The sequence below is a fragment of the Eurosta solidaginis genome, chromosome 2 (genome assembly GCF_040869045.1).
Source record: "Eurosta solidaginis isolate ZX-2024a chromosome 2, ASM4086904v1, whole genome shotgun sequence".
Taxonomy (NCBI): domain Eukaryota; kingdom Metazoa; phylum Arthropoda; class Insecta; order Diptera; family Tephritidae; genus Eurosta; species Eurosta solidaginis.
Genome location: NC_090320.1, coordinates 170,481,259 through 170,498,850, shown reverse-complemented (window position 1 = coordinate 170,498,850; position 17,592 = coordinate 170,481,259). Strand labels below are relative to the sequence as shown.

At 39.8% G+C, this 17,592-nt stretch overlaps 1 protein-coding gene across 4 annotated transcripts in view; it reads left to right on the top strand.

Annotated features, from left to right (window-relative positions):
- The window catches only part of FASN1 (Fatty acid synthase 1), a 320,602-nt gene that overhangs the window by 190,405 nt on the left and 112,605 nt on the right, over positions 1 to 17,592 (top strand). Inside the window, exon 1 of one of the 4 annotated variants that reach the window (XM_067766390.1) lies at positions 3,649 to 3,934. The exons of the other annotated variants lie outside the window; for them this stretch is intronic. Coding sequence (XP_067622491.1) covers positions 3,664 to 3,934 — 271 coding nt within the window. The 5' untranslated portion in view covers positions 3,649 to 3,663. Of the gene's footprint in view, positions 1 to 3,648; positions 3,935 to 17,592 lie in introns of those variants that run through there. 4 annotated transcript variants of the gene reach the window in all.

Here is a 17,592-nt window from a genome sequence, read left to right as displayed (position 1 = left end):
AATATCTATATAAATTGGCAACGATACACTTAAATTTCATTTTAGTATATTTCACATATAATTCTTGCATTGTTTTTACTTAATTTAAATGTTTTTATTAAATAAATCGCGCTTTTGTAGCAACATTCACATTTATGTATGTATATATTTTATCGATGACATTACAAAGCTGTGCTGCCACATCAACAAAGAAAAAACAAATATAAATATTAACGTGCCACCTTTCAGTTAATAAAGAAAAAGGAAAATATATATTTTTACTAATATGCGGAAGGACATCACCGTGGCGGTAGCCACGGTTATACCACACACCCGGACTTGGCATGGCGTAGCCCAGGGTTATTTTAAATAAGCGCGGCCGAAGGCCGCCTACGCGGAAAGGTGTTCTACGCAGAATTACTGTGCATGGCGCAGCCGGTGTTGGATCGGCTAACATAACAATAAACATAAGAGTTATAAGGTAATATCAGCTCGTTCACGAATGCAAAAAAGAGCTTTTTCAAATTTTTGGTAAATAAATAATAGAAAAGTTAAAGATATATATACATCAGATGAAAGATATTTTTATAAGTTATTTTTCGATTCTGCACTTGTTCCGTTTTTTAGATGTGGCAGCACAGCTTTGTAATGTCATCAATAAAATATATATATACATAAATGTGAATGTTGCGCCAAAGCGCAATTGATTTAATAAAAACTTTTATATTAAGTAAAAACAATGCAAGAATTATATGTGAAATATACTAAAATGAAATTTAAGTGTATCGTTGCCAATTTATATAGATATTTATGTGCATAAAGGTTTTGAAAGATGTGTAAATTATAAGTGAAAGTGCTATAGAAATTTGTTAATTTGCAAACTTTAACATCAAATAACTCGTAAACTATAAGTCTGCGCACTTTAAGTTATATATATTTGTGATCGGGAGAACTCCCTCTTTCATTTGATACCAAGTTTAACCCCGAACTCGGGGGTGCTATTCTAAAATTTTCCCATTTTTTTTTGCGATTTCGGCCCCATTTTAACAGCTAGAAGCTTCCAATTTCACCAAATGCTTACGTGTATAGCATATATTGATGTCTGAAAAAATCATTGAGATCGGTGGTATACATAGTATATATCTCATACAAGCGATTGTTCAGATAAGAAATTTTGCGCAATTTCTTCCCCATTTTAACAGCTAGAAGCTTCAAATTTCACCAAATGTTTACGTGTATAGTATATATTGTTTTCTGAAAAAATCATTGAGATCGGTGGTATATATAGTATATATCTCATACAACCGATTGTTCAGATAAGAAACTTTGCGCAAATTTCTGCCCCATTTTAACAGCTAGAAGCTTCAAATTTCACCAAATGCTTACGTATATAGCATATATTTTTGTCTGAAAATATCATAGAGATCGGTGTTTATATATTATATGCTTCATATAAACTGTCATTTTTGCCCCTTTTTTAAGGATAGAAGCTTCAAAATTCATCAAATAGTTACGTTTACGTCATATATTTTTGAAATGCGTGATTCGTAGTCATAGTTTTTACATTCAGACCACAAAAAACGTGAAGCTTTGCATCCTCACACAAAGTACCTACCTATTTTTTATTTTATATTTATCTTAAAAATCGTTTAGATATGTTCAAATTTCACCAAATGTTTACGTGTATAGCATATATTGTTGTGTGAAAAAATCATAGAGACCGGTGGTATATATAATCTCATACAACCGATTGTTCAGATAAGAAACTTTGCGCAATTTCTTCCCCATTTTAACAGCTAGAAGCTTCAAATTTCACCAAATGCTTACGTATATAGCATATATTGTTGTCTGAAAAAATCATAGAGATCAGTGGTACATATATTATATACCCCATATAAACTGTGTTTTTGTGCCACGTTTTTACGGCTAGAAGCTTCAAAATTCATAAAATTTCATCAAATAGTTACGTTTACGTCATATATTGTTGAAATACGTGATTCGTAGTCATAGTTTTTACACGCAGACCACAAAAAACCTGAAACTTTGCATCCTCACACAAAGTACCTAACTATTTTTTATTTTATATTTATCTTAAAAATCGTTTAGGTATGTAGATCTGTTCACTATATATTTCTTATCTTATACATCCGATTATTCGGAGATTACGAATGGGATAAGATTATTGTTCAGCCCCATTCATGATAGGTATGAAGTCTTCGGCACAGCCGGAGACAGTCCCGTCCTTACTTGTTTCTTATTATTGCATTGTCATCTGGTTCTGATATATATTCCAAGCTTCAACCTTGTAGCTTATCGGAAAGTTACATAAATTTCAATTACAAAATTCGTGCCAGCCAGCCAACCAACCAGCCTGTCAAGTCAAGCTAAATAAAACCGTTTAATAAAAGGGCAGCCGCCGTGGTGTGATGGTAGCGTGCTCCGCCTACCACACCGAAAATCCTGGGTTCACGCCCCGGGCAAAGCAACATCAAAATTTAAGAAACAATGTTTTTCAAGTAGAAGAAAATTTTTCTAACCGAGGTCGCCTCTCGGCAGTGTTTGGCAATACTCCGAGTGTATTTCTGCCATGAAAAGCTCTCAGTGAAAACTCATTTGCCTTTCAAATGCCGTTCGGAGTCGGCATAAAAGAAGTAGGTCCCGTCCCGCCAATTTGTAGGAAAAATTAAAAGGACCGCGACGCAAATTGGAAGAGAAACTCGGCCTAAGATCTCTTCGGAGTTTATCTGCTACTGTTACTGTTGAATAAATAACTGAGGTTACTGTTGAATAAATAACTCCAATTTTCAATAATGCAAAATGGTCTTTATTAGACTACTTTGAAAGTACTTCACAATAACAATTATACTTCACAACCAATAGCGAACTTAAATCAAAACTGATTACTGATTCCCCAGCTTGCGCTGATTTTATACTCTCAGTTTTCTCGTACATCCATTTCTCCTAAGGTCTAGTCATTTCGCGAAACAATTTATTCCAGAACAATTGTATCCCTTGCTTGGTTATTAGCTACTATATACATATATACCTATTTGTAGTTTTTGTCTCTCTTATAGCCATATGCGGGTGTATGTGTTACTACTACTTCGGCTGATGATTTAATGTCTTTGCGAGTATCTCTTCGTTGCCTTGTATGTACATTCATATGTGTGTGTTACAGATAGAAATTAATATCAAATAGTTATGTACCGAGTACTTTAAACCTTTTCTTATATTCCTTAAAATACGTACTTTATAAGCAACTCTGTTAACAAAGCAACTCTGTTAATAGCCATCTTGTTTGTGCGCATCTGGTTCTTTCTTTTGAAAACAAACATTGGAAGAGCACGAACAAGTAAGTCCTGAATTAATTCGATGTAACCAATTTAATGTAATTAATGAATCTGTTTTTATCAGATATAAAAACATTACAAATAGTATTGTTACAAATATTCTCGTGCGTTTTATTCCAAAGTCTTGCCGTCTACAACATTCTTTTTATATTTGTTCATCGAGAATTTTACCGCATTCTATTTTATTTGCACTCGATGAAAAATTCATCTCTAATAGAACAAAAAAGCTTCCGAAGATATAATCTGCGCAACTATAAAAATACAATTATCGAAATGCCTAGTAGCAACGAAGTCAGTGACGACGAAACCAATCGCACAATTACAACATGCAAAAATGCCGATGCGATTGGCATTAGCCTCATCGGAGCAGGAAAAGGTCCACCTGCAAAATATAATTAGTCGCCAACAAAATGAAAATGTCAACAATGTCAGTAATGGACAGAGCACGGAAGGTGCATCCGCCAACATACCCGTCGTCAGCACAGTAGCTGACATAACCTCAACAACTGCCTCTTATGCCACTAGCTCGAAAAGCTCAACAATTTATAACACAATCACTTCAACGAATAATGCTGCCAGCGCTTACGTCAACAGCGCCGCCAATGGTATGTATGCAAATCAATATTCAATTTATTCACACGCCGCCCATGCCCTTGCATTTAACACCACTCATGCCAATGCTGGCATATGCCCAAACATTTTTATCGCCTCATCCGGTAGTGCGGTTCAGTCAACACCGCCTAACACCACATTCGTCAATCCCACTTCCCATACGTTGCCAATAACTCGAATCCTCCCTCAATAGCCACGCCATCAGTATACGCAGCTGGAACTCCTTAGGTTTCCAGTCACGTTTCATCCATAAATCCAATTGTTAATTGTAATCAGTTGGCAGCAAGCCTTGGAGTCCATCCACCCATACGCAAAGTACTCGATTTACCTGAATTCCATGGCTCGCCAGAAGAGTGGCCAATGTTTTCAGTAGCCTATAACGAAACCACTAGGTTATATGCCTACACAGATTTGGAAAACTTGTTACGTCTACAGAAAGCACTTAAAACTAAAGCGCGCCAACAAGTTGAATTACTTTTAATACATCCCGCAAATGTAAATACTGTAATAAGCACTTTGGAGCACCACTACGGGCGACCAGAGTTACTCGTTCGTAGCCAGATTGCAAAGGCACCTGCATACCCTACCATCAGTAGCATGAAGATATCTGACATTCTGAATTTCAGTACAATGGTTTCAAATTTAGCGGCTTTCCTTGAAAGTTCCGGCGCCGCCCCTCATTTAAACAATCCAATTTTATTGGATGAGTTACTGAGCAAGCTACCGTTTAGCAAAAGAGAAGAGTGGACTCGCCACATACTAACTTTGCAGCAACGTACCCATCTGTAAGAGATTTTGCGAACTGGCTTCAAACAGTTGCGTTGTATGTGTCAATGGCCACTGATGTTATGCCAGTGAAACAATCTTCCGCACATGAGCAATCGTTTACCAGAAATAAACTGCAACCAAGGCCAGTACTGTCTATAAACAAAGATGATAAAAAGTGTTCAATGTGTGAAGAAAACCACAATTTGTTTAAATGTCAAAAGTTTAAAGACGCTGAGTATTCGTATCGATGGAATGTTGTGAAGAAAAACAATTTGTGTTTCTCTTGTTTGCAACCAGGCCATAATTTATATAGCTGCACAAAACGACGACAATGTGGAGTGCAAGGCTGTGATAGATTCCACAACCGATTGTTGCACAAAGAAAATTCTAATAATAATACACATACAAATAATAAAGACGAACAAGATGGCAAGCCAGTGGCCGCAGTCAGTGAATTTCAAACTTCGCTGCATTCAGTTTATAAATCAGCTGACACAAAACAAACACTTCTGAAATATTTGCATGTAAAATTGAAAGGGTCAAAGGGCGAAGTCACTGTAATTGCATTCATCGACGAAGGGGCGAAAATCTCATTGATAGAAGAAAGTATCGCAAACGCCATAGGAGTGAAGGTTAACACTGACATGCTTCGCCTCAAGTGGATAGGAAATCAAACGACGAGTGAACCATCGAAGCGAGTTTCATTTGAGATCGGCGATATTTTTTCAGAATCCACAAAATACCAAATGAGCGGTGTACAAACAACAAAAAAATTGTACTTGCCCGAACAGTCTTTGCACTTAGGCGAATTTATACGTAAACACAAACAGCTTAGAGATAAATATATTTTTGATTATTGCAATGCAGTTCCGCAGTTATTGGTAGGCTTGCCACATACGCATTTAATTCGACCGACTAGCGTTTTAAATATTGATGAAGGTTTTGCGGCACATCAAACCAAATTAGGGTGGACAATTTTTGGATCAAATGAAGAAAGCGCTACTGATGTAGTGGTGGGTCATGTAAACCCTGAAGCAACAGATTTATATAAGACTCAATCAGCAAATCGCCGAGTATTTCGTTGCTGATAATTTCGAAGTGGAATCAGTACCAATAGTCCGATCAGATGCAGACATCCGAGCAGAAAAATTACTCATGGATACTACAAAATTTATAAACAATATATACGAAACTGGCTTACTGTGGCGCAGTGATAATGTTAGCTTTCCGCAAAGCTTCGACACAGCTGTAAAGCGATTACAACAAGTCGAATCGAAAATGAATGCAGATGCCGAACATCGTGATTGGTATATACAAAAAATTGATGATTACGTTTACAAGGGTTATGCAAAAAAGTTATCAGTGTCTGAGATTTACAACGTTGATGATCGTACATGGTACTTGCCACACTTTGTAGCAACCAACCCAAACAAAGGGAATAAACGCCGTTTAGTTTTTGATGCTGCCACAAAGATTAAAGATATGTCGCTAAATAGTGCTTTGTTGAAAGGTCCGTCTGAATACCAACCGAAATCATTGGTAAATATTTTAGGGGGCAGTTCAGCACCGCTTTCGCAAAGAGAAGTTAGCACCTGTAAGGGAGAAGGTACCACTGAAAAGGTACTTGGTATGCACTGGTGTCCGAAAAGAGACTACTTCTGTTTTAAGCTGTCGTTTGCTAGGGTACCAAAGGCGGTGCTAGATGGTAAGCGTAAACCCACAAAGGGGAAATGCTTAGCGTACTAATGGCAATATTTGACCCTTTCGGTTTGCTTTGTAGCGCTACAGTTTGCGCTAAAGTATTGCTACAACGGCTGTGGCAGCGGAACGTGGGTTGGCATGACCCCATTCCTGATGACATATATGAAAAATGGTTTGATTGGTACAAAGGTTTGCGAACCATAGAAGACTTAGAATACACGACGTTATAACAAGGAGTTTTTTAATGACAAGGCAGACATTCAGCTGCAAATTTTTGTTGACGCATGTGAGCTTGCATATTCAACTGTTGCTTATTGGCGCTTGAGCTGCGAAAATAAAACAGATGTCATCTTTATCGCTGGACGGTCAAGGTGTAGCCCACTTAAACCGCTGTCAATACCTCGCCTAGAGTTACAGTCTGCCGTTATAGGCGTTCGGCTGAAGGAAGTCATAATCGCCGGCCACGACGTTACAGCTAACATGATACTATTTTGGACGGATTCCAAGACTGTGATCCAATGGATTAGATCCAACCCTAGATGCTATAAACAGTTCGTCGCTCATCGCGTATCAGAAGTGCTGCAGTCATCCGAGGTGCACCAATGGAGATGGGTGCCAGGGTGTGTCAATCCCGCTGACGAGGCAACGCGTCCAAAGAAGTTTGACTCAAATTGTAAATGGATTAATGGTCCTCAATTTTTAAAGTGGGACGCAGATAGTTGGCCTACTGTTCCAAAAGACATTGCTGAGGAAGGTATCGATACCGAGCTGCGTTCTAAAACACTCTATACAATACAGACATACGATCACGTTGTGCCCTTTGCTAAATACACCATCTTGTACAAATTTCTCCGAATAATGACGTGGGTGCGATTAGCAGTATCGAAATTTCGTTCGCTGGCAAACAAGAAAGATTTGATTGTACATAAATCATTATCGGCGACACAAATAAAGCAAACAGAGTCTTTTATGTATCGTCCAGTTCAAAGTACTGAGTTTGCGGACGAAATGCAAATGTTGTCCAGTGGTTCGCCAGTAAGTATAGGCAGTTCGATTTACAAATTATGTCCGACATTGGATGAAGATGGTGTTGTGCGTTTGGGTGGCCGAATCGATTACGCCGATTGCGTACCCACATCAACTAAGCGACCAGTGATACTGCCTAAAGGTCATCCGCTGTCTTTCTTGGTAGGCAAACATTACCATGAAATGTTTCATCACCATAATTTCGAGTCTATGGTTGCCGCTATACGATACAAGTATTGCATTCCAAGCGTTCGCCGTCTGTTAAGATCAATTAAAATAAGTTGTCAACTATGCAAAAATTTGGCAGCCGCTCCGCAAACACCATTGATGGGTCAACTCCCCAAGGACAGGCTTACCCCGTTTGTAAGACCATTTTCATTCACAGGCGTGGACTACTTCGGCTCAGTCATGGTATCTATTGGACGGCGTCATGAAAAGCGATGGGTGGCCATCTTGACTTGTCTTACGATTAGGGCTATTCACCTGGAGCTAGCGAAATACCTATCTACCGACGCCGCCGTTATAGTATGTCGCAACTTTATTAACCGTAGGGGCGTTCCAATTCGTATGAGAAGCGATCGAGGCACAAACTTTGTAGGTGCTAGCAAAGAAACGTGGGTAGAGGTTGAAAAGGGCATTTCTAGTGAATGCTGCCGCAGAGGCGTCGAAATGTTGTTCAATGCTCCGGCAAATCCGTCAGCTGGTGGTGTGTGGGAACGAATGGTTCGCACGGTAAAAAGGGTGCTGCAGTTCACTTTAAAGGAAAAAGCTCCGCAACTGGAGACTTTACATAGCCTCCTTATAGAAGCGGAGAATCTTGTGAATTCTCGTCCGTTAACATATGTTCCGCTTGAGCACAGCGACGATGAACCGCTTACTCCAAACCACTTTCTGTTGGGGTCTCCCAACTTCGTCCAATTAGCTGAGGTACCAGAAGTGGGATGTCTAAGAAAGCAGTGGCATATGTCACAGCAGTTAAAGCAAACGTTCTGGAAGAGATGGGTTCTCGAGTATCTTCCGACTTTGACCAGACGCGTAAAATGGTTCAAACAAGTAAAGCCGATATGTGTTGGCGACGTGGTGATTGTATGCGACGACAACGAAAGCCGTGGGCAATGGAAGAAAGGCATCGTCCTGGAAGCAAAGGCGGCAGCCGATGGTCAAGTTAGAACAGTCTTGGTGAAGACAGCTGCTGGAAATTTACGTAGGCCGGCTTCAAAGATTGCCGTACTCGACGTAAAGGGTGATTCTCCCGGCAGTGAATCGAATCACGTAGAGGAGGATGTTACAGATAGAAATTAATATCAAATAGTTATGTACCGAGTACTTTAAACCTTTTCTTATATTCCTTAAAATACGTACTTTATAAGCAACTCTGTTAACAAAGCAACTCTGTTAATAGCCATCTTGTTTGTGCGCATCTGGTTCTTTCTTTTGAAAAGAAACATTGGAAGAGCACGAACAAGTAAGTCCTGAATTAATTCGATATAACCAATTTAATGTAATTAGTGAATCTGTTTTTATCAGATATAAAAACATTACAAATAGTATTGTTACAAATATTCTCGTGCGTTTTATTCCAAAGTCTTGCCGTCTACAGCAGTGTGTAAATGATGATTGATTTGTTTACGTACATACGAGTAGCTGCTTAGTATCAGCTTAGTGATACTAGTATCAGGTTAGTGATGCTAATATTCGTCACCCTGCCCTCCACCTAAGTCTGATCGTCCCATCAGACAAATTTCCTGATCTAAATGCTGCCAGCTTTTCTAAATGAACCACTTTAATTTTGGTTCGTGGTTTGCCAATGGTTTGTATGCAGTAAACTACATTGTTGATCCGTTTTACAACTTTGTATGGGCCTTCACAATTACACTGCAATTTCGGTGGCAAACCTTTTTTTCGTTGTGGGTTGTATAACAGCCCCAAATCTCCTTCCTGAAACCTTCCGAATTAATTGTTTTATCGTATCTGGATTTCATCTTGTCCCTCATAATCTTTGTTCGTTGCCTTACAAGATCTTGTATTTCTCTCATATCTTCATCCAAGACACCAGTGAATTTCTAGACATTTCTCTCCGCAGTCAAAGGTCGTTGCCAAAAATTACGTTTGCGGTAGTTTGGCCCGTTTTCTCATGCACTGCCGATCGGTAAGCCATCAAGAATAATGATATGTGTGTATCCCACTCCTTACGGTACTAGTCTACTAATTTCCTTAAATGCTACTCCAAGGTTCTATTTAATCGTTCCACCATACCATCGGAGTGAGGATGTAGTGCAGTTGTTCGTGTTTTTCGAATGCCCAATTTCTTACACATTTCTTGGAACACCGCTGATTCAAAATTGCCTTGGTCAGAATGTAACTCCATTGGTACACCTTACCGTGCAACGCAATCCTTTGTAACCACTTCTGCTACTGTTTCCGCTTCTTGATTTTGGATTGGGTATACCTCTGGCCATTTACTGAAATAATCCGTAACCACCAGTACCTATTTCTTTCCGCGGTTGCTATTAGGAAATGGACGTGCGACGTCCATGGCGATCCTTTCAAATGGTGCACCTGAAATATACTGCTTCATCTGGCCATGACTTCGTGTTTTGGGCCCTTTTGTTCTGCTGCAAAACTCGCAGTTGGCAATCCACTCGGTGACCGACTGACGGCAACCAACCCAATAGAATCTCTGCTTAATTTTCTCGAGCGTCTTCGTTATTCCAAGATGACCTCCGCTTGGACCATTGTGCAGCTCGCTGAGCACTTCAGTAATCCTTTTCCTGGGAACAACTCAGTTTCTTCTTCGGATATCAATTCTAAACTGTTCCACTATTCCCAATATGACTTCGCAATGGGACTCTCTGCTGACATCTCCTCTCTATTTCGTCTTTCGTTTCGTTCGAGCCCTTGCATAATATGCCACAGATCTGTATCTTCTAGCTGACACTTTTATAGTTGTTCTTTGTCACATTCATCCGTACACGTTATAGTCATTAGCCGGACATCTATAATGTCTTCTTTGGCCTCAGCTGTTGAACAGTGTTTGCATTCCAAACTACATGGTCTTCGTGACATTGCATGAGCATTTCTATGGCTACTCCCTTTTCGAGCCTCAATGGAAAAGTCATAGCTTTGGAGTCGCTCGATCCACCGTGCCAATTGACCTTCGGGATTACGGAACTTCAGGAGCCATTTCAATGCTGCGTGATCTGTCCTGACGCGGAATTGCTGCCCGTAGAGGTACTTGTGAAAATGTTTAATGCACTCTACCAATGCCAACAGCTCTCTCCGTCTAACGCAATAGTTTCTCTCTCGTTTTCCAATTGAACGGCTGAAATATGTAACTACCTTCTCCTGTCCATCAACCAGCTGTGACAAAACGCCTCCTATAGCATATCCGTTCGCATCTGTATCTAGAATAACCGTTGCTCCTGGAATCGGATATGCCAACATTGGGGCAGTGCACAGACGCTCTTTCATTGTTTGGAAAGCCACTTCTTGCTCTTTCTTCCATTCAAAAGCTTTATTTTTTCTTGTTTGTGGAGACTATGGGCTATGCTGCCAAATTTGGTACAAATCGGCAGTAATATGTGACTTTATGACCCAAGTAACTAACTTGCTTCTTGAACAGAGAACACTTTGTGACTTAGTTTCAGACCAGCGCCAGCTACTCTCTGAAAAACTTCCTGCAAGTTCTTAAGATGTTCATCAAAGTTCTTTCCCAATACAATGATGTCGTCTAGATACGCCAAGCATGTTTTCCAATGTAGGCCTTTCAATACCTGATATTTGAGTCTCTCAAAAGTAGCAGCTGCGTTTCAAAGTCGAACGGGCATCACCGGTAATTTCCAAAGGCCATCGCCGGCACTGACGACTGTTTTCCTTTGCTCCTTTGGTAAGTTTGAGTGGTAATTTGAAGTCATTGAGTAGTTTCTCTTACCTGAATACGTCCGTCTTGTTTTGGTTTTTTCTACAAGCATATTTGGTGTTGACTTATTCGCTGCATCTACAACCCACAATTTGTTTGTCCCATAATCTCCCTCAACCGTTTGCCAAGATTACGCCTTCGATTTTGGTGGTATTTGCTGACTCTCCTCCACCAGCACTCGGTTACGGCTGTAGCCTTTCTCGTAGCCGAAATTAAGTGGCACATCCATGTTCATATATCGCATCGTCTTGCTTTGCATATCGATCTTGATACCTTGGTCGATTAAGAAGTCCACTCCAATTATGATTTCATCAACAATCTCTGCCACTATAAAGTTATGTAGTACCGTGACGCCCCCAATTGCTACTTCACATGCTACTTCTCCAATTACCTGGGTGTCCTCTCCAGTGGCTGTAGGTAATGTTGCTCCAAGCAATGGTCTTATCTTCTTGTTGACTAAATCTGATCGAACTATGGAATGAGATGCACCCGTATCTATAGTCAGTAAACGTTCCTTTCAATCCACATGTCCTCCGACAGTAAGATTGCTTGACCTTCTTCCAATTTGCGTGATAGAAATTATGGGGCATTCAACTGCGGGAGCCAGCTGTAGCCCCTTGCAGCTGACTCGCTTTAGTTTAACGATTCAGTAGATTTGGAGATTTGCTCATCTCCTTCAGCTCTGCGTTTACGACCACCCACATTGTTGGAATTATTAGGGTTGGTGTTGCAATAACATGCAGTGTGCCCTGGCTTTCCACATTTAAAGCATTTGACTGCATCATTATTCTTCTGCTGCGTTCCCTTCAATGCTTCCAAAATTGCGTCTTCCCACTCTGGTCTTTCCACTTCCACACGATGGGCTTTGTATGCTGGTTTATTCAAAAGTGAGGCAGTTTCCTGTGTCAGTGCATGTGATAGTGTTTCAGCAAATGTTTGCTTTGGGTTTGCGTACGTAGCTCGCTTCGTTTCGTCTCCCGTATGCCATTTATAAAACTCTGAATCTTTACCCTTTCAGTCTATTCTATGGGTGCGTCCGCATTTGCAAGATGAGCCAATCTTTCAATGTCTGAAGCAAACTCCTGCAAAGTGTCGTTAGCTGTTTGGTAGCGGTTTTGCAATTCTATTTGGTAGATTTGTTTCCTGTATTCGCTTCCGTAACGTCGTTCTACAGCAGCCATCAATGATTCATAGTTGTTCCGCTTTCCTTTGGGAATCATCTGTAGGATTTCGGCTGCTGGCCCCTTCAATGTTACGAATAGAGCTGCAACTTTATATTCAGCATTCCAGTTTTTCACTGTTGCGGTCTTCTCAAACTGAAGCTTAAACACCTGGAATTGAACAGAACCGTCAAAGGATGGTGTCTTTACCTTTGGATTACTCGCTGAAACTGCTGGGCGATTTAGTTGTAACTGCTCCATACGACATTTTAAATCATCGAATTCTGCCTGAAATTTAGCGATTTTTGCATCCTGCGCTTCCAGCTTTGTTGTTACTCTTGCTTCCTCTGCTTCTAACTGCGAAGATATTTGTGCCACCTGCAATGATAAGCGCTCCTCTTGTGCTTCCATCTTGGATGTTATACATGTGTCCTGTGATTCCATCTTGGATGTAATCTGTGCCAACATTTCTGAAAGACGCATTTCTTTTGCTTCAATCTTAGATGTTATGTGTGTCTCTTGGGATTCCTGTTGGGATGCCATATATGTCTTCTATTCTGTCAGTTGAAATGTTATATTTATATTTTGTTCTTTCAGTTGAGATGACACTGTCGATGTTTGTGCAGATATTGCAGCCAAAATCATGTTCAAGTCTGTGCTCGTAACTGTCTGCGATATCTCGTTTTTCTCCTAAATTTTTGTTGCTGTCTCTTCCCCATCAGGATGAAAGACATCATCGTCCACATTAATTCCTTCCTATTACATTACCTCTCGTAGCCGTGCTTGAAGTTTGATCATATTGCCGGTTGTATTGAATCCCCGTTTCTCCAACTCCTTTTTCAGTTGCTGGATCCTTAATTCACTTAACTTTGCCATGTCCAAGTCGTATTCGAAATCTTCGGATTTTATTCAACAGTTTCTCCTCTGACACCAATTGTAACGAATTTAGGAGAATTCCGCTTATTCCGGACCTTCTGGTAACGTTCGAGTCGTTAAACTGTTGAATAAATAACTCCATTATTCAATAATGCAAAATTGTCTTTATCAGACTACTTTGAAAGTACTTCACAATAACACTTATACTTCACAACCAAGCGTGCTCAAATAAAAACTGATTACTGATTCCTCAGCTTGCACTGCTTTTATACTCTGAGTTTTCTCGTTCATCTCTTTCTCCTAAGGTCCAGTCATTTCGCGAAACTGTATTCCAGAACAATTGTATAACTTTCTTGGTTATTAGCTACTATATACATGTATACCTATTTGTAGTTTATGTCTCTGTTATAGCCATATGCGGGTGTATGCGTGCGTACTACTTCGGCTGATGATTACATGTCTTTGCGAGTATCTCTTCGTTGCCTTGTATGTACATACATATTTGTGTAAATGATGATTGATTTGTTTACGTACATACGAGTGGCTGCTTAGTATCAGCTTAGTGATACTAGTATGAGGTTACTGATGCTAATATTCGTCACAATATATTGTGTATTGCTCTGAAATGCAATCTTTTGTAGTTGTTGTTGTAGCGATAAAGACCACCACCTAGTTCTATGAAGAGCTTGGGGTAGCTAGGGCCTCGGCTGCTAATGAAACAAGATTCGCCATGAGTAGGTGAGGCTGACAATTGCGTTAGAGAAGCTATACATTGCGCTGGCAACCCCTTGAAAGGGTTACGCTACACAACCCCTTCAGTCGTTTGAACATTTTAGTAGCCTCTTACCACAGGCATACCTGCCCCGAGTATATTCTAAGCCCCCTAACTCGCTGGGAGTTAGCGTTTTCGTTAATAATATTATACTCTCTCTCTTTAACGAGGAATGTGAAAGCTGTCACGAGCCTTCTGACAACGTGCCAATGAGTTACCAGAGTGAAAAAATTAAAGGTAGATATTCGCGTAGTGAAAGAGAAGCTCTTCCTAAATTTCATCGAAGGCCTATAGCGCCATTATTTTATTATATTGTAGCGAATTTAGAGAAATTCCTCTTACTTGCCAAATTGTTGAATAAATAACTCCAATATTCAATTATGCAAAATGGTCTTTATAAGCCCACTTTTAAAGTATTTCACAATAACACTTATACTTCGCAACCAATAGCGTGCTTAAATCAAACTGATTACGGACTAATCAGCTTCTGCTGCTTTTATACTCTCTGCCCAAATGTCTACACGTTTCTTATTCTAGAACCCTCTACCTGGTCATCAGCCATACGCGCGTGTATTTGTAGTGTGTAACCATATGCGTGTGTATATGTGAGCCAAGTAGTAGCTGATGATGACATGCGTTTGTATCTCTGCCTCTTGTATGTATGTGTGTACATGATGATTAATTTGTTTATGTACATACAAGTGTGGCAGCTTGCTTTATTGTTGTTGTGGCTTTATTTACTTAGTATCAGATTAGTGATGTAAGTATTACTTAGTGTTACTAATATTCGTCACAATATTTATAGTTGATAAACAAGGGCCAAGCATGACGCTCCTATGCAGTTTAACCTTGTGCGCGGACGTGTTTTTGATCCCTCCTTTTGTTTGATCCCTCCGAATTGTTTTTGCTTTGTAAACAAGTTTCATCCTTCAAAAAAATTCATTTATATAATTTAAAGCAGTTTTTAAGTTTGATTGCATATTAAATCTTTACACAGCGCAATATACATAGTGGCTTTTTGTGCGATTTAAACATTCAGTTTGCGTGATCACATATCTTCACAAAAAATTTGTGATTAACTGCATACTTTTTGTTGGTACATATCTGCTATTAGAAAGTCATTGTGTGCCCTTTTTGCTTTATGTTGTGTTCGCTGCTACCTATTCGCTGTTCTAGCGATTTATGTTCAGTGCTTCAAAATAACTATATATTTATATTATAGTTTCTTTTGCCTATTTTTGCTTTTGATGGAAGCCCCTTTAAAAAACTGAAAACGATATCTGAATCCCCAAAACGGAAGAAATGTATGCCCAACAATGATTCGAACTTAGCTTCGAGTCAGGGGCAAAGCTGTCCTGCTAAGGCTGTCCCTTCACTCGTGTTGACTGATACGAACAGGCCTCCCAAAGACGTTACGAACAATGTAGCTCAGGAATCTCCACAACGCTTGTCGATACTTCTAGCGAGATGATCTCTGGAAAAGTTAATGATGTACCAACTAATAGTGGTACCTTTGCGGGTGTCTGTTCTACGTCACCAATGTTGATTTCGCTGGCCTCCCCAATTCTTCCTACACCTCCACCTGTATATTTAGCACCAACATTAACAGTTACCGATACTGCGGTTGTTGCTAGTGATATAAGTGTATCTGAAACCAATCATACATCATTGACGGGTTCGATCACCAATGCTGGGTCAAGCAACGCGTTGTCTGCCAAATGTCCTAATACGGCCCCACCTTCCCAGCTCTCTGGCACGCTACCTGTTGCTCTTTTGCAGGTGACTGCCGTGCCACCTCGTAGGGCCGTAAAATCAATGTGTATAAATTTATCTTTAAGTATGAGAGAGATATTTCCTCATTTAAAATAACTCTTTCAGATGCATATATCGATAAGGTACTTGATCCCTCTTTTTGGCCTGAGCATATTGTGGTTCACTTGTTCACAAGAAAGTCGAGGGCTGAACCTGTCTTATTAAATCCAAAAAACGCTATGACGAACGCAGTAATAACAACACAAAGGTAATTGCTGATTTGTCTCGTCTTATCATTAATTATCAAAATGTTCGTGGTTTACGATCAAAACTTGTTCCTTTCTTCCTTAATACTTTCCACTTTTCGGCACAAGTCGTGGCTTTTACGGAGACCTGGTTAAAGCCTGATAATTACAATTCTTAGGTATTTTCAAATAAATATGCACTTCGTCGGCGTGACCGCATCTCTAGAGCGGGAGGTGTCCTTATTGCTGTTGATTCTAACCTCTCATCTGAGTTGATTTTGCTGGGCAATATCTCTCATATCGAATTCATAGCAGTTAGGCTTTCATTCGGTACCTATAGCGTAATTGTTTGCTGTGCGTACATTCCACCTCGTTCGGATATGGATGTTTATGATAGTCATAGCTCGACCATCTGCGATTTGCATTCGCAGTTAGGTGATAATGATCGACTTGTTGTTGTTGGTGATTCAACTTGCCAACAGTTAGAAGGTTAATAGAAGAGATTAAAACTTTTTAACTCCCACTGCTCAACACGATCTTCTCAATTGCCTGTTAGACTTATTTCTTCTTCAGATTAACAATGTTCCAAATAGTCGAAACAAAATGCTGGATTTAGTATTTGTGGATGGCTCGGTGGGTAGTGCCCTTACTCAAATTCCACCTTTATCCCTTCCAGAAGACCCTCTGCACCTTTCGCTAGAGATACCACTAGATATCAGTCTACCCAGCCGCCTTGGTTTTCAAGGCAACTTATCAGACTTAATAATATCAAATCTAGGCTTTATAAGAGATTCAAGAAAACTGGAACATCTGCAAACCTCTCTAAATATCTAATAGCTCGTTCTAACTTTCACCGTCTTAATCAGCTTATTTATTAAGTTCTTGTGAAGCAAATTTTTTAAAAAATCCAAAAAAGTTTTACAGTGTCTTAAATTCAAAACGGAAAACTTTTGGGTATCCTTCCTCATTAACCTTTGGATGTAAGACCGCTTGCACTGATGACCACGTTGCAGAACTATTTTCTGAGTTCTTTAGGTCCCCTTATTCCTCCAGTGGTTTTCATTCCGGTCAATACCCCTATCGCTTAGATAGTTCGAATTCCATTAGGAATCCCGCTATTGATGGTGTTCCTAGTTGTGTGCTTAAGTACTGCGCTGAAAACATATATGAGCCTATTTTAAAATTATTTGAGCTATTTCTGGGATCTGCGTCATTCCCGCCACTTTGGAAACAGTCTTTTATTATATCCCTGCATAAAAAAGGTAGTAGGTCAAAAGCTGAGAACTACGGGGGTATTGCTAAACTTTCAGCTATTCCTAAAGTTTTTGAACAGATTGTTACCAGTCAACTTCAATATCAGTGATCTTCCCTTTTATCTCCATGCCAACACGGTTTCATTCGTCAAAGGTCAACCACTACAAACTTGCTAGTA